The sequence below is a fragment of the Apteryx mantelli genome, chromosome 21 (assembly GCF_036417845.1).
Source record: "Apteryx mantelli isolate bAptMan1 chromosome 21, bAptMan1.hap1, whole genome shotgun sequence".
NCBI classification, from domain to species: Eukaryota; Metazoa; Chordata; class Aves; order Apterygiformes; family Apterygidae; genus Apteryx; species Apteryx mantelli.
Window position 1 is genome coordinate 3,120,999 of NC_089998.1, and position 22,267 is coordinate 3,143,265.

Below are 22,267 nucleotides of genomic sequence, written 5' to 3' on the forward strand. Positions count from 1 at the left end.
CATAGCATAGAAGAGATATTAAAATACATCTGAATACATATTTCTACAAGTTGTGGGGTTTTTTTTGCATTTAACAGTCAATCCATTCTAAAAATATAAAACATTTATACAATAATGTGTTACAGAAAAAAGGAATCTTGCATGCATTTCGCTTTAAATGGAGAAAGTTTGTCATGGAAACCGCTTCCGATTTCAAATGGGTCTTGCTGAATCACAAGAATACTTAGACCCATGTAAGATGTACAGACACATTAGTATTAGTTTTCAAGATGAACCATCATCTTAGTAGTGGCTTTAATTATAACAATTTTCCCTCTAAGGCTGTGGCAAAGCTTAGGTTAAAAAAAAAGTTTGATATCAATACAAGTGCAATTAAGCATTTATTTATAATTCTCCAAAGACAGCCATATTTCCATAAAAAACGTAAATCTATGAATGAATTTAGCTTATCTTCCAGTGCACATCTCATTATTGTATAGCAGATAAAAACTGTGTTCTTCTGGTTACCTGAGCTCTAGAAACAATATCTGAAACAACAAATCTGAAACGTGACGATAAGAAACAGGCACACTTTTCTTGAAGTAAATTTTACCTTGTTAATCCAGAAAACCATCGCATCCTCCAAATCATAGGGTAGTTCTTTTGAGGCACTGAACGTAGAGAAACGCTTGACGCTAGCAACCACCTTTTCAATGCTGATCATTTCTACAGTATAGGCCATCATAAGAGCATCAATCATTGCCATATGAGAACTCTAAAAGGGGAAAGCAAAGACTACTGCAAAATAACATCCTTTAAGGGGAAAAAAAAAATCTTTAAACATTCCAGCTGTATTTACAATGAAAAATTTCTGAGGTTAGCGACCTAGAAATTAAAAGCTCTTCATTCCATTAACTATTTTAAATAGAGTTAAATAAATTAAAAAAAAATCATTAGGTGGATTTAATTAAGCTAACCATTTTGATTGGTGCACAGCCCAGATCAGATTCAGACACAGGTGTGTCATCGCTCTCCATGACGTAAATCCCTTTTCGAGACAGAGCCTGGATCACCGACTGGTGTCCCTGCAGAGCAGCCACCTGATCCCCCTTCAGAATGAGGCTACAGACACGACAGTACAGCTCGCTGGACAGCAACAGCTTGATGACAGGTGGTTTAATATGTTCTTGCTCATACTGATCTATGTAAAACGGGTCCTTCAGCTCTTCCGGGACATTATCTGAAACAAAGAGTTTCAACAAGTGGCATCAGTAAGTGGCATCAGTTACAAACAAGAAAAAAATTATGCTTGAATTCAAAGATAGCCTATGAAAGAGCAAAACAATGGAATTGAACAGTCAAACAAAAAGATACTGAATATAAAAAAAATTGCAGTTTCATATTGCAAATGGTTTTTGATAGGTCTTTGTGTTTACATTTTAATTAAATAGAAGTATACATAATTAGCTCCCTGCCTACACACACTTCAGTAAGAAACCTGTAAGCTACCAGTTAGCTTTCTCAAGTTACTAAGGCCCCAGGTCAAGGAAGCCCTTCCACATGGACAAAAGACCAACCGATCTCAATATACCTCTAGTTTTTCCTTTGAATAACAAGACTATGCTGAATTGGAATAAAACAATATCATCTCTAATGATAAGTTCATACTATTAGTATCTTAATTTTATTTGGAATTACAAATTATTTATTTAGATCACAGGCTAAAATACTCTGTATCAGATAGACAAAGTATATCTATCTTTGAAGTAAAATTCACAGCTACTTCAAGCAACATCCCAAAACATCTGTGCACAGCAGTTAAATAACTGTAATACTCAGTTACTTAGAGGGGTTGGCCAAACATTCTCAACTGAAAAAAGAAAACTTAGCCAACTATGCCTTGAATGAAATACTATCAAAGAAAATAGATATAAAGTCTAAACAGCTACAGCTAGTAAAAAAAAAAAAAAAAAAAAAGACCAAACGAACTCCAATTAAAGCCTTGAGCATTTAACAAATGGTGTGTGAGACAATTCAGTCTCTCTAGTAGCTTATTGCCTATGTTTTGGAGATTAGTGCACTGAAGCAAACTATTGCAGCTTTTCAGCCTTTAAATAAAAATTAAAGCCTATGATGCAAAACTATTCAACTTGGATTTTTAACCAGCAACTAATTCATTTTGGAATGATACTATTTCCATATGTTGTCTTATAATTTTATAAAACTTAACGCAGATCCCGAATGCAGTAGTTTACATATAAAATTAACAGAAGAGAAGACTTTATCCTTGCATACCACTTCTTCCCCAACCGTTCTCATCCCTCATGAAGACTTGTACAACATCTGCTACTGTGAGCCCAGCTCCATAGCTGGCAATACCGACAGAAAGAAGGGCACTCGTAACTAGTGTTCTGACCACTCTGCGGAGGTCTCAAACATTTCAAATCCACACTTCACTATCTGCAGCACTGTCAATATCAAAGGTTCTATCTAACTCTGTAACCCAAGCCACATGCCAACTGATTTGAACAGTTGAAAGTGGAAGGAAACACTGTTAGCTGTAGTTTCTTGATATTATTGCAAGGACATAAAACAAATTAAAACGAGCTATATTGCAAAATAAATACTTCTACGTATATTCGGTAATCGGACTAGAAGCTATTGGTCTTTACAATAGCCTGATAATAATAATGAGTCTTCAGCTCCAGCAAAAACACCTTCCAGACTCAAGTGTGTTGCCTTAATAAAAGCCAGACATTTCATCTTTTTTAAAATAAAATTATTTTGTGTCATCCAGTCACTCTGAAGATCTTCCCTGAAGTCACTTCAATGGTGCACTTTAAATATGTATAGCCACGGGTAATAGAATTGTTAATTTGGCAGCATATTTACACTCATTCAGCTCATTCCCAAAATAATGAAATTTCCCCATTTTAAAAAACTCCTAGCCATGGTGCATCTTTGAACTGTAAAATAATTCACACAATATTTGTATCCTGCAGACCACTTACTGTTCATAAAGCAAATAAATTGATAAAGTACCATTACATGAACCAGAGTGTATCTCACATCTTAAATACAAATATGTAGTAAACTAGTTGTTCTCAAAACAAAACATTCAGTCAGCTGGTCAAACAGTACTGACACTTTTTTCAGTTGCATAAAAACAGTATACTAAAATATCTTTCTTATATTACTTTAAACAATATCAGAATTTCTAGAGAAAAATTACACAAAGAGACATCTGATACACAACCACATATTTATCACGTGATTATACAATCCAAGGTGGCAAATGATCTGCAAAAAAGGTCTGGAATTATTTAAGAATATCTCAAGTAATATATCTGTAAAATTTAACAAACTATCCCCGTAGAAGTTGAAAAAATGCAAATGTATGCCTTAAAAAACCCTAAAAAGTTAAAAACCTAAAATAGCAAAAGTTAAACTGCTTCTTATTCTGTTGCATTCCTAAATCATGATTACAAAATTCTTGGGTCTTTCTTCCCTTTCCTCCCCAAGTAGTTTAGAATGCATTTGCTCACAAATTCAGTACGTTATTTGGAACAACCACATTAACATTCATTCTTGGCTTCATGTGTCTTTTTAATATTCATTCTTTAGTTCAAAACGGAAAGCTTTTTCAAGTTCTTTTTAATTAAGACAGTTATTTTTCTTTTATGTGACATTTAATACTTTAATATATGGACTATATACCAAAGGCAGTGGGAAAAGACACAATAAAACACCACTGGCACTACATAAAAAGTATTCAATAACATAATTGCCCATTTTATGTGAAACAGATAATAATTTAGATATTTTTATCCTTCTTAACATTGTTCAAACTGGCCTACAATCAAAGGCTGTTGAGCTGTAATTCAGTTTAACAGTGATTGCCGGTTCCAGAAAGAGACCTACAGCTTCCATTTCCAATGACTGAGAAAGGAACCAAAATTAAAATGTAAAGGAGTCCATATTCAACATTTTAGCTTCATTACAAGCACCTACCCCTTAAACAATCTAAGATACACTGCTTTTTAAATAGTAGGAAATAATAGTAACAGTATGAGCTAATGCTCATAAAACATCTGTGATGAAGTACATTGCTGGTAAGATCATTAGCATTATTCCAATTTTAAAAGGATTTTTTTTAAAACAAAAGTATGCATAGTCAAAATGTCTGAAATCTGAAGTATTTCTTTTATATGATGTTTTTACTATAAACTTATGCCTTCCACCAATTCCACAGACCACCACAGCGCAGGGTAACCCAGGTGACTGCCTGAAACTGGACCAAAAAAAAAAAAAAAAACACCCCCCTCCAACAAAACAGCTGTTCAGCTATTTATGCAAGCGAGCAAGTAGCTCACTTAAGTTTTTCTTCAGGTCCCTTTTACCCCAGGTTGACTATGACTATTTTATAGACTGTAACAACAACAACAAAATGCCAGTATGGAAGTATGCTACCACTGTTATAACACCAACATGAAAAATCATGTTGGTGTTTTAACAGTGGTAGCATACTTCCATATTTGCTATTTCTGCAAATAAATTATATTTAACTTTTTCTATTGCAGCATTTAGTTTTCTTGTTGATTAGGAAAAAACAAGGGCAAATGTATAGTCATTTTCATTCCTTCTTGACCAAGCTTTCACATTATTAGTCTTTGACATAGCAGCGCAAAACCCAGAACATGTAAATCCACGAAAAGTGGCAGAGACATACCTGGACAACTGAACTCTCACACATACACATCAACATCCTTTCTGGAACTGACTACATTTTAGTTTGATACTATGTTAAATCAAACAAGTCTATGGATTCAAAAATCCAAAATATTTAAAATAAAATTCAGAAAGGAAATATTAGTACTAAAGCTAAAATGTGTATTTGCCAAATCCAAAAAGGCTTTTAAAAAGTCATAAAAGCAGAGTGTGACCATGATCCACATCTTACTTCAATCGCAAGCCTGCTGCCAAACAAAAAGGTGGTGGTCAGCAGCAGCCTCCCACCGCCCTCAAGACCTTGAATTGATAAACACCGTTCAACTTTGAGGAAAATGACCTAAACAGAAAAAACACTTAAAGCTGGGAAAAAAGAACCTATTTACTGCCTTTTAAATGGTGACACAATACTACACATCCACATTTTCACAGTTGCTACAGAAAGCAGCGCTCTCTTCAACACTAACGTGCCCAGAAGACACAACTGAGCAGAGCCGGGTGTTTCACAGATTATAAAAACAGAGGAGACCATGAGAACAGGATGCTCAGCTTGCTGCCTAACACAGACAGGAAGGCGTCCCCAAACTAAATCTTGTTTAAAATAGCAGTATTTTAAAGATTTTTTAAAAGTCCTTCCTAGCAATAAAATAGTCGATCTATTTCTTAGCAATGAGATTTGCTGACACAGAAATCAATATATTTAAGATTCTCGCTAAAAAACAAACAAACAAATATCCCCAAACACCTCATACTTTGGCTACTGTTCTCTGGTTGGAACATCCAGTCAAGAGATCTGAAATAATCTTCTTCTACGTTGAAGAACCTTCTAATTTCATGTTTCTGGTCTTCATATAATTGCTTACAGACTGAACAGATTAGATCAGGATTAAAGGTACAGGGGAGAAGAAAATAACTTCTAGTATCCAGACTAATTTCCTGCTCTATAGCTCATTCTCGTTTCAAAGAATTGAATGTAATGCAGTTCTGTATCCAGATTACAACAGAGATGTGAGACTGTATTTTAATACTATGATAACAAGTTATTCCTAAATATTAATTTTCCACTACTTGCAACTTATCTCACTGTAAACACTTGCCCAGCTTTATTTTTTATATTTTTAGTGTACGCAACACTTCTGCCAGCTAAATTTGGAGACCAGTGCCTATCTGCTATAGAAAGGCACAATGTTTTAACCAATGGGATGTCCCAGCTAAAGGCCTGTTGAAATTTCAAGATATGAAGACCACACCAATGCTCGAGAGCAGTAATAGTATTAGCTTTACTATATAATTCAAATTTGCTTCATACTTTTCTTGTGGACATCATCATACTGTCCACACAGCAGGCACAAATAAACAAAAAGAGAAACAAATAGCAGGAAAAACTGTAATGCAAAAAGGATGCTACAGAAGTGTGCAAGTGTAAGCTGAGAAACACCCATATAACATATTGTAGCTACCCTGTATACAATGTAATTACCTCAAACTTGGGATAACCCAGTCTCTCCGGTCAGCCACATCAGAGTGATCTCACAGTGTGTTATCTTCAATATTTGAAATACATATCTGAAAGTACAACCTAGAAGACCTATTTACCTTTCACTTCTCTGCTAATTATTTTTATCTGTAGTACAATGCCACATAAAACAAATACCTGCAGCACACAGGTCTGCTCATTCGCCAAAACCCACTTACAAACGTCAAGATTCCCACATAGCCAAAACAACAGAAACACGTTGTCAGATTTAGAGCAATTAAACACTATCAGAATTTGCATAATGCTAGTTTAATCTTCAATTATATGGTATAGATGCACAAGTATCCACCTTTTCTTGCCATTTTTTATGTTTAGACCAACTCCAAACATGTCATATGCTTTTAGCTTGCCTCAGCAGTGAATATGTCAATGCTCTTTTCAAAGAAAAAGACCAATGTTTTCAAGTCCCGGTTTCTATAAGCATCTTTTTCAACACCTTCCTTTCATGACCTATAACTGTACTTAGCTGTTCTAAAAAATCAGTTCATTAAAATCCTGTATGTTTTGCACATTAGTATTTTGGACTTCTGGGGGGAAAAAAAAAAACAAACAGAAAAATTAACACCAGAGCAATTTGCTTCCAAGCTGTTTCTACAAAATTTCTGGTTGGACTGAATTTAACAAATCCTGCCACAGCAAAGCAAAAACAAGTAAACCATGTCCTTTTTTGTTTATAATAAGCAAATACCATCTTAATACCATCTTAAGATACTCTCTTGATTCCAAAAGCAAGACACTTTTATGTTACTAGTGCGTGTTGCTGAAAAGCTTGCAAACATCTTCCATTTTTTGTATTGTGCTTTGTAAGCAGTTATGTCTTGGGAAATATTAGCAGAAAACTTCTTTAATGCAAACTTTACAACCGTCAGCTTTAGACAAACTGAGGTGTTCAAAGACATAAAACTTAACAACTAATAGGGGTTTTGTAGCAACTTCAAAACAACACCATGCAACCTGATCATTAGATTTGTTGAAAGCAAAGTACACTCCCAACTATTCAGTCTGTCCTAAATTTTCTATCAAGAATTGTCCAAGAATATGTCTAAGGACTATGCTTAGGATCCGAGTTGACTGGATCTGTTTTGCACACTGATTTTATATAAATTTTACATCATGTCACTTGGCAGTTGCAAGCAGAAAACTCATCATAGAACCAAGATGCTCACTTTTGCTATCTACGCTTATAAAAACAAGCTAATAATATATTTTTCAGGTTTCAGCAGCACAAAATCATAAATGCTCTTGTCCCAGTAAGTCTAGCAGAGAGATACCTCTACCAACTATTTTTATAAGAGAGGAAGCACTCAAAAATAAGCCACCACAATTTCTCCTGAAAAAAACTATTTTGGTCTAGTCCTTCATGTCAATGAGTTTTATTCTCTCAAAAATTTGTCAGTACTAAGTATAAATTTTGTGTACAACAGTTTACAAGATTACAAAAATAACTTCACACACAGCAACAGTCCAAGACACAATTATTCCAAGACTCTTCCCTACCCACTTTAGCGTAGAGACTATTTCTTTAACAACTCACTTACAAAAACCTGTTCAAAGATCGTTACTTAAATAATTGATAAAATAAATGCAGCAATTGGAACAAATTTGACTCATCATCTGAACTAGAGAAGTACATACCAGCCAGATGTTATTTATTCTCCAGAAGCATCAAGAACTGGTTTCATATGGAAAAAGAGTCAAAGCACCATGATAAACAGAATGAAGCTTATTAGAATTCTGAATACAATTTTATTAATATCATGCATTCACAGAATGATTTAGTACTGCATACATGTTCCCTAAGCTGCAGATCATGAAGCAGAACTTACACTTTTTCAGCAATTAAGTCTTAGTCTACTTTAAAATAAAAACACGTTCTGTTTTGGTTCTCGTATTATAAACTCTGTACGTAATCTATAACATTACACAAGAAAATTTATGTACAATGGTCAGAAAAAAAAACAAGCTAAAAAGTTTGTATACTGCTGGTGAAAGTAATCTCACTCTTATCATCATATCTTTTGATCAGGCAGAAAGCAACAAATCTAGATGAGGCAGAAGAGAAAATAATGATTATGGAATTCTTCACCCCTGTATACTTCACATGAATAAGTGAGATTCAGGGCTTATGAAATAGGGATTATTAAAAAACTTGAATACTTAACTACTAGAATATTTGCAAAACGCAACAGCTTTCTTAACAACATTTTTATTACAGACCTGAGAAGAAAGCTGACAAAACAGAAACAGGGAACCCCAGAGGTCTACTTACCCAGGCAATTCAGCCCAGGAAAGATTTTCACATTGACCATACCAATGATCGCTAGCTGTGGGTAGCTATACAGTACTATAAACCTTATTTAACAGGTAAATGTTACCTACCTACTTCAAAAATAAAAAAGCCACTACTTGAATTTCCTCTGCTCTGCATTACATTAATGCTTTGCTTTCCTGCCAGTATCTTACCAAAGGTCTCAGGTTAATGTCAGAGCTAAGCCTGGAATCCATGTAAAGCTCCTAGCCCTAATAAGCAGGTAAAAGCCACCAAGTTCATTTTGACCAGTCTGAATTTTACAAACTGTTTAAAGAAGCAGCAACATTTGTTATGGAAAAGGATCTAAACAACAAGCTAGCTGACAGCAAGCTGGAACACCGAAAAACTTCCATATACTCCTTTGATATCTAAATTTAATTCTATAACCATGACAATGGAAAGCATAATTCCTACACATAAATTAATGCTGTACTAACTAAATCTGCTGAGCAAACAAAATTTTCAATTGTTGTACATTTTCCCCAAGTTGTAATAAATGAAAACTGACCAGTTTTGTCAGTTCTCACTGCTGCTGTTCAGAACCGGAGGGAAACAGTACAAGCGAAAGATCAGGTCCCTTTCACTCTGCTCAGCTTTTTCCAGTGTGTGGTCCTATTATTATTTGGAAATCTGGTTTATTCTAATGACTGCGAAAAAGCAGTATCTCTCACGGATGGCTGGCCAAGCTTATCTGAACCTCCTACACTGAGTTTTTCAAAGGGATTTAAGTATCTTGTGAACTAAAGTCCCACGAAAAGTCAATGGCATCTTTGCTTCTAAGCCACTTAATCATGAAGAATTTTATTTTCAAATTGCTATTAGAATTCCTTATTTTTTAAAACACACATTTAAACTGCATGTAATCAAAGTTCACCGATAAAAAAATAATTTTGTTCTAATCGAGTTCCATTCCCTTGAACTCCTGTCTCAGCCAAACAGACTTTGTATCTTTCAGGTGTACAGAAGGTTTCTAGATGTTTGTACGTAGACCTTCACAGAGATGCAAGCACTCCAAGATTTGTTTGGGGAGAGGGAGGGGGAAGACACCAAATGGGGAAACACCTTCCTTCAAAACACCATTCCTCCGTGTTCTGGAATTTAGACAAACAGTTGTAAAACCTCCCTCTGGATTCCATCTGTGACTACCAGGCAGCCACCAGAGAAGCAGATAGGAGGAGCTATCTGCTGCCAGAAGCAGCCCAGATGGCTCAATTCCCATGCAAAAAGGAGAGTGCCTCACTAGCAGTGCTTATGCCCAAGAGAAGAGGTAGCTTGCCTGGCTACCAAAATTCTCTCTTTAGGATGGGCAGAACAGCGAAAAGATGGAATGCCTCATCAGATGAAACAGAGCCCAGACCAGGACTTCAGCTCCAAGTTATCCGTCTTGCATGCCTTCAATAATTTGTCTTTGAGAAAAACGGAAGGAAGTAGCATTTTTCATAAGCACAGCAAGCTTAGATGGGGAGAATTCAAATATCCTGTAATATTAACTAGAAATCACAGTCGCAGGTGAAACCAACAGTGGTAACTGGCTGTAAGTTACAGTCTATACTAGAATCAAATTTCTGTTCTTGACCGTTCCTGCACTTAAGTATAGACTGGAGCACAAAATTATGTCAAGTCATATATGTCAATTCCAAATCCAACATTTCAGAAAAACACTCTTTAGTAGCCACTTGAAGACAGTTACGGAAAACCTACATAAGAATTACTTCAGAACATAAGAGAGTGTTCTGATATTATAAACAGAGAAGTATTTTTTCACCAAATTGACCACAACTAAAGTCTAAAATAACAAAAACAAAAAACTTCCAAAAACCAAATATAAAATACAAAAAATAAAAACTCTCCATTGCTTTGTAGCTGTCCAAGACTTACTGAATGATACCAATATCTTTAAAAAAAAACAACACAAAAACCCCCCCAAAATTGAGAGACAATGAGTAATGTATTAAGTTCAAACATTATTCAAAATAATCATCATAGAGGAAACATTTTTAAATCCATCTGTCTATGAATTAAAGAGGCTTATATGTTTCTAAGTATTTCGGAATGCTATTCTAGAAGTAATGGTTACTATGTGACAACGCCTGCAGGAGCCATTTCAAAAATCAAACTAAATTTCCATGGGCCATGGTCCTACAAAGATACTTATGCTCAAAAGACCCTACTCACTGGAGCTAACAGAGAATGGCAACACCAAAAGCCCTAGCAAAAATAAATTCTTCCTGCTGTTCCTGGCATTTAGCTCCTAAAGCATGTGATCTGAGTGAGTCTAAATACAAGTGCAAAATACTGGCAAATGCAGCTACAGCCTTCTCTACACTGCAGATCTCATCACTTTCATCACTGTAGACTAAAAGAATTAGGAAGGATTTGGGTTTTTTCCCCCCCAAATTTTTAACCAATCCTGGTCCAAGACACACAGATACATCCCTGAGTTCATGATGGAGCCCCAGATGACACTACCAAAGAAACATGAGGTCTTAAAGCTTTCTCTGGAGTATGATCCATGGTAGTCAATCCCAATTTAGAATTAGCTTTCTTTTGAAACAAAGTCAAAATATAAATAGTGTCTCCGTGTCTGGAATATATGCTTTACCTCTGATCACTAAGAAGTCTTCAGTGAACATTACAAACAATTCCAGCAATCGAAAAATATTTACATGAGGAAAGGCCTGTTTAGTTCTTTTAAGTCATCAACATTATATTAACACTCTCCCAGAATTCCCACTTTTTTTTTAACTTCATCTGATAAAAGGTTTTGGTCTCTTACAGCTTGTAACGAAATACCTTCACAAATATTAAACATTATAAAGCCATAAATTCCTATTTTCCACACAATCATGAAGGTGATGAGGACACTGACAGAGCTGGAAATATTATCAGAAAACTATTATCCTTGTTGAAATATTTTCTCTATTTTATTTAACGGGAGGAATGGACTGCTTTTCTTCAGCCTTGACACAAAGTAAGCTAGTGTTAATCCACTAAGCATATTATGAGCTTGGCAAATTAGACTTAGATTAATAGGGCTATCTCATTTTCCAAAACAAGATTTTGTACATGTTTTTATTATGTTTTGTTTTGGATAAACAAAAACAAGTACTCTGTTATATTTCTACATAATGAAGCTACTTAAAACTCAAGGGGTATCCAGTAACAATAATTCAGAATAGACAGGTAGATCTAGCTCAAAATGAAAAAGCAGATCTCAATGGATGCTAGGAAAATACTGTATAAATAATACCCACAAAATCTTTATTTTTCCATGTTTGACTGTAACGGTTTCTGACAACATAAAGGAAAGAACTCTTCCATCCCTTACAACTTGCTGTTTTACATCACAGAACATAGATATCTTTTATCTGTTCAGTCAACGGGGTGGGGTTTTTTTTATTACATAAAAGAATTTTACTGACCATAAATGGATTTCTTTTTAGTTCATTTTGCAACAAATACCATAATCTGACAAAAAACCCAAAAAACAACCCAAAACAAGAACCAAAACCTCAGCATACAAAGAGTGTCAGGTCCCAGCATCAGCTGGCCAAGATGACCAGACAAGGAAGCACATTAAAGCCTTAGCAGCCTGGAGGGACTCAAGGCCTGCAAGTGATGGCATACGGTTCTGTGTAGGAAAGTCTACTTAGTTATTCTGAATAACGTACATCTCCAAACGTCTAAATCTTCATTTTAGCTATCTGTGGGCGTTCACCACTAGGCCTGCTGACACACAGCAGTTTATATAGCTCCATTATTCCTGCTGAAGGTACCAGGAAAGACGCAATATTACAAGAGAATAGACTGACATATTATTGATATTTAAAACAAAGGCGATTTAAGCCTAATTTCATTACTTCTGGCACGGCAGGGGCAGCAGAATAAGCAAGAACGGAAGCGAGAACGCCTTCCCGATAAAGGTGATCTTACCTATTCCGTAGGCTTTCGCACAGATCCATTGTAGATTAGCAGCTATTTTCGCTCTGGCTGAATCATAGAGCTCCAAAGGGACAATCTCGACCGCACTATCCGCCAGGGCATCCATTTTTCTTCTGGCGCTATCGCCACCCGCGCAGGCATCAGCATCCACCATCTGAAAGGACAACAAAAGGCGGCGGGCTTCACCCGTGCCGTCCTTCCCGCGGGGGCGCGGGGGGCACGGCGGCGACCGGCGGGCAGCAGGCCCGGCACCCTTCGGCGTCTCCAGGGGAAAGATTTACGCGGCCGTTTACAATCCGCTGGGAAATCAAAGGCCGCCGAGCCCAGAGGGAGCATCTCTCTCTCTTTTTTTTTTTTTTCTTTTTTTTGGGCAAGGTTCAGGTTTGTATTAAAAAAAAAGGGGGCCAGGGCGCGAGGGGGGCACAGCCCGTCACCTGCGCGGCCGCGGGGATAAAGAAAGGCCGAGGCGCTGCCCCCCCCCCCCCAAAACCTCCCGCCCCCCCCCCCACCGCCCGCGGCAGCACCTGCGGCTCCGCGGCGCGCCGCGCCCGCGAGCAGCAGCAGAGGCTCCGCGCACGCACCCCCATGGCCGCCGCCGCCGCCTCGGGGCCGGGGGGGGAGGTGCCGCCCCCCCCCCGGCCCCGCATCCCCGCCCCCACCCCCACCCGGCGGCGGGAGGCGGGGGCGGAGGGAGAGGGGCGCAGCCCGCCCCGCCGCGGCCTACAGGCCCCGCCGCCTCTCACCTTTCCGCGCTACGGCCGCCGCATCGCCGCCGCCCGCCCGCCCGCCCGCCCGCCGGCGGGTGAGGGGAGCCGGGGGGAGGCCCCGCAGCCCGGTCCCGCCGCGCCGCGCCGCTCTCGGCCAGGCAGGGAGGGAGGGAAGGAGGCAGCCGCCGCCGCCGCCGCCGCCGGGCCGGGGCTGGCTGCGCTCGTGCCCGCGCGCGCGCGCGCGCGCATGCGCGCACACACACCCCCCTCCGCCCGCCCTCCCTACCGTCCCCGCGCGCGCGCGCGCGCGCGCACGCTCTCGGCGGGAGGAGGCAGGCGCCGCAGTGCGCAGGCGCGCGGCCGCGGGCACCGGCCGCCTCCGGCCGTCGCTAGGCAACCGTTGCCTAGGGGACGGGCGCGGGCCCGCCGCGGGCGCGCAGGCAGCGCGGCGCGTGTGGAGGCCCCGCGGCGGGTCGCGTCCCCGGCCGGGCGCCGCCGGACCCCTCGGTGCTGCCGGGCCGCCTCCCTCCTCCCCGCGTTTCCCCGCCGCTCCGAGGGGGCGGCCCGGCGGTGAGGGAGGCCTGGCTCCCCCTCAGCCGCAGCCCGAGGCGCCCAGGCCTTGCAGAAACGTGACGACATTGCCCCTGACACGACGTTACAGCCGTCCGTGTGTGAAAAAAACAGGAATATTTTTCATGAGGTTGTTCTCCAAGAATATCCATTCATTTTGCATCACTCCCGCCCGAGACTTGAGCTGAGAACCGCTCGCGACCAGAGGTGCCCAAGGCGGCTCGCAGCAGCAGGCCTCGGCTTACGCGCCTCGGCGTTCCCCAGCAAACGGCGACTTTCTTCACCTGGTTCACATGGTTTTTTCCACAAACCACGGGCAGCAGCAAGACACGTTTGCCAAGCAAAATCTCACGTTGATTTTTTTTCTTTTTTCTTTGCTGGCTGCAGCTCGACTCTCAAAATCAGGGTAGACTGAGAATTAACAAAAGCTTGGACTGCCAACAAGAGATGGAAAAGCCCGGCAAAATCCCACCCGAGTGGCGCGGCGTGGCCGTGGCTGCGGAAACACGGAGCTTGACCTGCAAAAGCTGCTCCTGCCACAGCAGCGACGGCAGACTGACCTTCCTCTACCTGATTTTCCGTGTTGCGATTCTCATAAATTATCTTTTGCTGCACGCAACTGGTAGATTTTATACACGTTTCAAAATCATGAAAAGACGGATTTGGCTCTGTCCTGAGATTCAACATTTATTTCTTTACGGCTTCTCAAAGTGTGAGCGAAGGGCATTTTATTTCACGTCACCAAGAAATATGATCTGACGTTCAAAGGTTATTCCAGCCTCTGTCGCTCTTCTGTACGCGAGATCATATGCAGGGAAAATAGATGTCCTTTGCAAATAACTTTCTAGTTGTTTTATAATCTCTGTTGGAAGAGCTCGGTTTTCACTATACTTTTTTACAGGCTGTAGTTTTGTGACGTTATTATTATAACAAGCTGCTTTTGTTTCTAGATTAAGTATCAAAGGCCCAGTCCAAATCCCCTGAAACGCCAGAAGAACATTTCCACTTACCCCGTGGCCTGGGCACGAAACGTGCTGCAGGAACAGACGGGCCCGTGGCATCCGGAGCGGGGGGCCTGGCTGGAGGGGAAGGTGCGTGCCACGAGAAAATCGCCCTACTTTTGCCTCTAATATATTTCTGCGGTAGATAAAGAACGAATCTAATTGCTAAACTTGTCAGAATTGCTTAGAGAGAAATGAAATGTGTTTTAAGAGGCTGGCAGGTCACCCCTGAAAAGCAGAGTCAGTATTACCCAGATCCCTGAAAACTCCCTGAATAAAACAGTGGAAACTTTGGCTCAAGAAAATAAACACCAGGGAGAAAAAGCATGGGGAAAGGTCTAGTGGTAAGGAAAATACAATCCTTTACAAGTTACTGCAGAACTCAGGGAAGCAGATTTTTTTCAAGTCAGTTGTTCAGACATGACCAGCGCTTTACGGTAAACTGTGAGAGATATTTATGCGAATATCCCCTGACCTTAGCGTTACCTCTTGATCTGCCCTTTTCGTTTTTACAGCTCTATCCTCCAGACTTGCACTTATCTGTCCCTCTCCTCCAGGCCTGCTCCAAGATGTGCTGTGACTTCTGCCTCCATGGGAGTGTCCGGGAGCTGCGTGACTTTGCGAATTTGCATGTCCTTAAGTGGAAGCTAAGATTCGTGCTCAGGGAGACTTCGTAGCTGATGATGAAGTGGCTCATCAAGGACTCAGCACCAGCTAATGTTAGCGTCCTCAAAATCATCCTGGAGATAAAATGCCTGCATTTAAAATGGGAGGGTCATCAGTGAATTACTAAACGTGTTTGCTCTTCCCGTGAGAAAATTAATGACTCTCTCATATTCAGTAGCAATAAATTCATGTTTAATTTACGTACCACTTGTTTCTTTCCTGTACTCTGCTGTAAAACATGTTTTAAGGCTTTTCTTCTGGAAAATGTTGATACATTGCTTTATTATATGACATAATTTTCCTATTATTCTCCTGGATTCCTTAACCTTTCAGAGTGGGAGTACATATGAAGTGACAAATACTGCGCAACTTCTCTTCCAGCAGAGCTCTGACATTACTTGCCAGGATGTAATGCCTTTGAGAAACTACTGCAGTCAAACACAACACCTATTGCACGATGCAAAAGTAAACTCAGGTGCTTGTTTTCCACCTTGCTGGAAGAGTGCCTGGGGTTTCCAGTTTCTTCCACAACGTTTTATGTATCAGTAGGAGAGTCTATATGTAGAAAGAGAGTATCGGTCCCTTGTCATCCCATGGACATCGGATCTAAATTCACACTGTAATAAAATATCCGCTGGTGTCATGAAGGATGTACCCTATATGATGCATGCTATAGGTGCAGGTATACTGAAGGGTATGTAGGGAAAGCGAGAGCTGACCCATCACTGGCACTAACGAGCACCTCCCTGCCAGCAGTGTTAGAAAGGCTGGTCGGGGACCGGGGTTCTCCCGCAGCGTTGCAAAAGCCCCTTCGGCCCAGGGAAAAGGCACGTCTGTGCGGTGTCGCTGCCGGGCGGGTAACGCTCTTAGCGCCGAAAGCAGCAGAGCCAGCGGAGCAGGGGGCTGTGCCTGGCTAATAAATTCCCGTGTTTCACTCTCTTTCCTCCCTTCCCCGGGAAAAGTGCTGTTATTAGCGAAGCGAGAAGAGGGGCAAAGGAATCAACATAGATAGTTTTTTTTCCACTGTTACCCTTGCAGGTTTTCGTGATGGTCAAAAAGGCTGAGGACTCCCCCGTCGGAGCAGCAACAAACCGCTCGGGCGAGCGCCTCGCCTGCCCCGGCGCTGAGCGCTCAGTACCCGCTGCTGGCAGGGACTTAGCGCCTGGCTGCTTCTAGCGGTCGCCGCGTGGGGCCGAAAGTTGGCACCGCGACTGCAGATGACACCAAGGGCAGAGAATTGTATCCGTTGCAGGGCCCCTCACGCGCCCGTGGGCTTTAGTACGCCCGAGCACGTGCTAAAAAAGAAAGTGCATCTTGCTGGAAATTCAGTACAATTTCTTTCTCGCTAGAAGAAGAGATGGGGGTCAAAAAGACATTTAAAACATCACAGGGATGAATGACGCCAGGGTAACGCAACGTGAATATGGAGGAAGTAAAGAAGCACGTTCAGTTCTGTCACTAATGGTTTTAAAAATGTCTTTTTCTGACTTGTACAAAATAGTTTCCTATGACAGTTCATTATGTACCCAACCTTTAGGAAGGAAGAGCAGATTATTATTCTTAGCAATAGAAGAGCAGTCATTAGAGGGTAATTACCAACAACACAGGAAGAGTTTCCAAGGCATAACGCAGTTATCAGTAATTACTCACCTTCGGGTCTGTGGCGCAGGGAGAACGCGCAGCAGCACCGTCCCGCCTCGCTCTGCAGAACCACATGCAACGAGCGGTATTTTTCATGTAAATACAGAGAACGGAGCAAATTAAGCACAGATAAGTAGCGCTGCGTTTCATTCGTTCAAACTTACTGTCCTAACGCTGATGCGCACGTAGTTTGGCTAATAAGCTGATGGGGTTCGATAGCTACGGCAGTTTCCTTCCCTGCCCCTCGCAGATAGCGTCCGATGTTGCTTGTTGTATGAAGACGATCAACAGCAGATTTAAAATAATACTTGTATTTAGCACTTATCTTCAAAGCGCTGTACAAACATTAATTCACGGCTCTGTTATTGCCGGGGGGAAGAGATGGCAGAGGGAGGGTGGCAAAGCTCCTTGCCTGTGTCTCTCCAAGCGGACGGTCCTGCATTTGGCGGCCGTGACGCGCGAGATGATGTCCCTCACCGCAGCCGGGGTCGTCTGCAGCAATCACAGCCCCAGAGGGGACGGCGGCGGGTTTTGAGTGTCTCCATTAAAAACAGGAGAGCTTTTGGATGTAAGGTGCTTTTGTCTATGAGACGATTTCTTTTCAAAGTCCCACGATTATTTTGCAGGGAGGCGACAGGGCGATGGCATTCGCAGCCCGTTAGGTTTTCTGGACCCACTTCCGCAATGAGACGTTTGGTCCTGATGCGCCTCGTCGGTGCCTTTGGCCGCCGCAGCCAGAGGGACGCTGCCACTCTGGGTCTTGCCATGGTCTAACTGACGACCACACGAGATTTTATATATTCATGTGGATCTTTATATTTGCTAAACACTTATTAGCAGTCGTATTTGGGTAGTGTTCAGACAGAGAAATTAATTCTGACGAGGACTGCTGATTTGCTTTACCCAGATGATTTGGTTTCGAAATGCGCTTTTTTCCCAAGGACACTTTGGAGAGTAAAACTCCATTTACTGCAAATGCATAACCACACAAAGAGAAAATGACTTATCTCCAACTTTTGAACCAATATTTAAATATTATTGGATAGCAATGAGTAACTGAAAGGCAGAAGAAATGAGGAAGGAAGATGCAGCATCCCCTGCCCCTGCCCCGGCTGCTCTCCACGAGGTGCAATAGCAGCGGGCAAGATTTAACGCATTCAGCGTGTTCATACCAATAAATGCACATCCGCTTTGCGAACGGAGCAGCGCCGGCCTTGGGGCCCTGCTAAATTCACTTGCAGTGAGAGGAGGCGTAACGGCCTTGCCCGCCTCGGAGCCCGCGCGCGCACGGCAGGCTGCGGAGCAGCGCTCGAGCCACCTGTGCCTGCCGCCTCTGGAAAGCAACAGCAGGCTCCTGCCAACCTTTTCCGAAAACTTGGCGCAACGTCTTGGCGTCACTGCAACGTTTTCCGCTTCCATTCGCTGCATGGAGGCGGGCGTTCGCCTGGGAACAAAACAGGCCATTTTTTTTTAGCTATTTTAGCTAAAAAAATTAAAAATTAGAATTATTATTAGAATTTATTCAGCCGTTTTTTTGCTATTCTGGCCTCCGTCACTAACGTCGTTCATGAAGCAAAGCCAGGCCCTGCAAGGAGAGGGTTTGCAGAGGATGCTCAGGCATCGCCCCGGTTGCGAAACGGCGCCGTCCGTCCCCCGCCGTACGCCGAGGCGCTCCTGCTCGGTATCGTCAGCCGCCGCGATTCGGGCGGCACGTGCAAGGCGCTCGCGGAGCCCCTGGGCCGCGCTCCTCGCCGGGCAGCCCCGGCCTCTCGCCCTGCCTCTAGGGAGGTGCCAAAACAAGCGCTGAATCGCCTCCCGCCCTTGGAGCCCGGCCAGCTTGCACATGCTGCACTCTAATGCCCTTAAATCGGCAGCCAGAGAAATATGCTAATGTGCAAATTAGTCAGAGTGATTTAAGTGTTTCGAGCGTGCCTGTCCGGGCCCCGTGTCCGCGGGAACACGCTCCCGCGGCGCTGGCTCGCCGGGCTCCGCGGGCATCCCACGGCCTCAGGGCAGGCTGGCGTTAGGCCTCCGCTATGATAAAAATGCAACAGGCTTAATGAAATCAGTTTAGCGACAGCGCATCCCGCTCCCGCGCCCGCGCCGCTGCTGCTGTGTTCGAGCTCTGATTAAAAGCAAGGAGAGGCGCTGCGCACGCGCGCATGCAGGTGAGCTTAGGTGCCCTGCAAGCAAGCAAGCGCTCTGCTCCACGTCCATCTTCCAGACCCTTTGGACAGCGGCCGTGCTCACGGCTCTGCCGGGCCGGGATTCTCTCGAGCTTCGGGATCTCTCGCTCACTGGCTCTGTTCGATCCAGCCAGACATGACGGAGAGGAGTATTTTTAGCGAGATGAGCGTGCTGCGCGAGGCCCCGCGCTTAGCGAGAGCAGCAGCAGCAGCAGCAGCAGCGACAGCGATGCAGCAGCGGCATGAGCTAAAAGTCAAGAAACACCCGGTCGCTTTAACGTCTCGCGGCCGCCCGGGTGGGCAGCGGTGGCGGGCGCCACGCGCGTCCCGGCGAGCAGCCGCCCTCCCGGGGCTCTGCGCGTCCCCCTCGCTGCGGTCAGAGCACCCAAGCGTTTATTTTTAGCGCGCCACGCTATAAATACAGGCAGGGTAACCCGCGGAAATCGGATAGACCCGCGAGCCGGGAAGCGACGCGCCGGGGACGGCGAGCACCGGGAATTCCCGCGCTCGGAGCCCCCGGCTCCACTGCAGCCCCCGCCGCGGTCTGGGGACCGTGTCCTCTTCTGCCGAGCAGCCCAGGACACGCAGCGGGGCTGGGAAAAAAGCCTAAGGCAGCTCCCAGCTGTTTACGTCCCCCCTTGGCCGCTCCGGGCACGATCCGTCCACAAGGGAGCCGCTCCGAGGCCGAGCGTGCTTCCCGGAGGAGGGGAGAGGAGAGGAGGGGGTGGAGGGGCCATTTGGGAGGCAGCGGGGAGCGATCAGACCGCATGGGAAACACCACGTTTTTTCTTGCCCTGGGGCGCTTTGCTGGGCGGGAGCGGAGGCGCCGGCGGCGGGATGGCGAGGGCGCGCGCCGGCCGCGCGGGAGGAGAAGCCGCGACGCAGCGCGAGCAAGCTGGCAACGAGCTCGTGCGGGCCGGGGCGGGGGGGGGAGCACGGATGGAAGAGGCCGGTGGTGCTGACGAGCCAGCGGCAGGGAAATAGTTGGCTGGTGTCCTTTTAAGGACAATTTGGAAGGGCCCAAACTATTTTCCTTTCCTTGCGCGTTTCTCGGCGGAGCCGTGCCGAGCTCGGCCACGCGGCCGTGAGCCGGCAGCCAGCGCTGCTGCCCCTCCGCGCGGATCGCGCAAGTCTTTGGTGAATAATTTTCTCCCCGGAGCGTACCAGCAGCCGCTCACACCTGCGCAGCGCAGCCCGAACAGCCCGACAGCACCAAGCGTTAGTTAAACGCGAAAGCCCTGCACCGACCAGTCCGACCAGCCGGCAGCTCCGCGCACGCCCCTGCGCGCGCCCAGCGAGGGCGAGCTCGTCGCCGCGCCGCCGAGGCCACCTCCACGCCAGCTTGCTTCGACCAAACCGGTCTGAGAACTGGAACTCTTCTCCGTGACGGCGCGGTGTCTCGCTGCAGGATCCGCGCCCTGAACACGCAGGGGGCCGCGGGCCGCCACTGCCCAACGCGGCTGCCTCCAGCTTCGCCCCCGGCCGCGGCAGAGGGGGGTCGTCAGCGGGGGGAGTTGGACCCTGGGCTTTGAGAGAGCTGGTCACCTCTCCAGGTTTATTTTGGTGCAGCGTGGTCTGGTCCAGCGCATCTCGGGTTACTGGGTGTCCGTGCCCCAGCGCGGCGGGGGGCAGGGTTCCTGGTGGCACGCGATATGCGAGGGCTCAGGCACGAACTTCTTCTCGGGTCGCGCTCACTGGCCGTCCGCCCCGCGCTGCTGCCATCTCGCACATCTGCACTGGAGACTTCCCCGGTTGCAAGCCGCTTTGCAGTCCGTTAGAGCTACAGTCAGGTTCACACATTTAAATTTTTCATTTCCAGTTCAGGCTTTTGAGTAGTGAGAGACAAGAGAATTAACACCATTAATTCTGCCCTAAAACCCCCTTTCGCTACAGCAAAGTGTCCGTAGCAGCTGCCAGAGCTGCTGCTTTCGGCCAGTTCTTCACTGTCCCTTCCGACTCTCGTGCAGTAGGATCGCTCCCTGAAAACCAGCAAGATCTAATGCAGAACAAAACGTCAGACGGTCTCATCCTCTGCAGAGGGGACTGCAGCCCTGGCCTGACCGAAGGAGAGCGCCGGGCCGCAGGAACCCGCGGGGCAGCACCTGCCATCGCCTTCTGTTCATGCTGGAACCGAGTCCTGGCAGCTACGTTAGAGGAGCCGGTCGGTAATTTCACACTATTCCATTCCTTTTTCTGGGGTAGGGGTGGCGGGGTGCTAGTGTTACTAATGACCTTCGATTCAGGGCAGAAGAGTGAGTGCAGGGAGGAAGAAACCCTGGATCACCAAAGAGCTTCCTGGGAGAAGCCGTGGTGAACCACCCGCTGGGGAAGTGAGACAGCTCTTTGGCCACGCCAATCGTGTTAGCGTTGGCAAGGCGAGAGATTACTAACCAGCCAAATTTGCTCAGTCAAGTGCAACCTGCACTTACCTTTCCCACCCTTTGTAGTGCAGACCTGGGCTTGGATGGAAGCTGCAAGTAACTCCAGGGCCAAGGCAGCCGTTAACCTGCCTGTCTGTCACGGCTGAAGGACAACGCTGGCAGCTCCGCTCCATGCGGAAAGCGCGCTTCTCACCTCCGGAGAGCCCACAAACACTAGGGCAATTACAACACATTTTGTCACTCAGATACCAGCTCTTTTTAAATTTTAAGGTGTGGATTTCTGCCCAGACCTGCTGTACCAGTTTAGGTTCAGAAGTACCATTATCTAAATAATATACCATAAACTGCTTGTAGGTTTAAAAAAAAAGTGTAATTTACTGCAAAGATGGACCTTTGAACTGTCCTGCAGCTTGCTGCTAATTTGTGCATTTAAGGAAACCTAAATTAGGGGCCATCTGGGACCAAGAAGATGCCTGCAGTCTCCAACACATTTGAAAGCCTGCGCCGAGTAACGAGCATTTAGAGGTCTCGGTCCAGCCCTCTCTCCCACGGGACGTAATGAAAGTTTCCCTGAACTCTTCACAAGTTGCTGTAGCATGCGCTACGTTAACAGACTCC

General features: G+C 44.7%; 1 protein-coding gene across 2 annotated transcripts in view; it reads right to left on the reverse strand.

The window, feature by feature from the left end:
• CAMSAP1 (calmodulin regulated spectrin associated protein 1) overlaps positions 1-13,270 on the reverse strand; it is a 31,265-nt gene extending 17,995 nt beyond the window's left edge. For both annotated transcript variants that reach the window (XM_067308958.1, XM_067308957.1), the window contains exons 1-4: positions 13,241-13,270; positions 12,489-12,651; positions 957-1,219; positions 593-754 (exon numbers count right to left, since the gene is read on the reverse strand). In XM_067308958.1, the coding sequence (XP_067165059.1) occupies positions 593-754; positions 957-1,219; positions 12,489-12,651 (588 nt within the window). In that variant the 5' untranslated portion in view covers positions 13,241-13,270. The remainder of the gene's footprint in view (positions 1-592; positions 755-956; positions 1,220-12,488; positions 12,652-13,240) is intronic.
• Between the last annotated feature and the right edge of the window lie 8,997 nt (positions 13,271-22,267).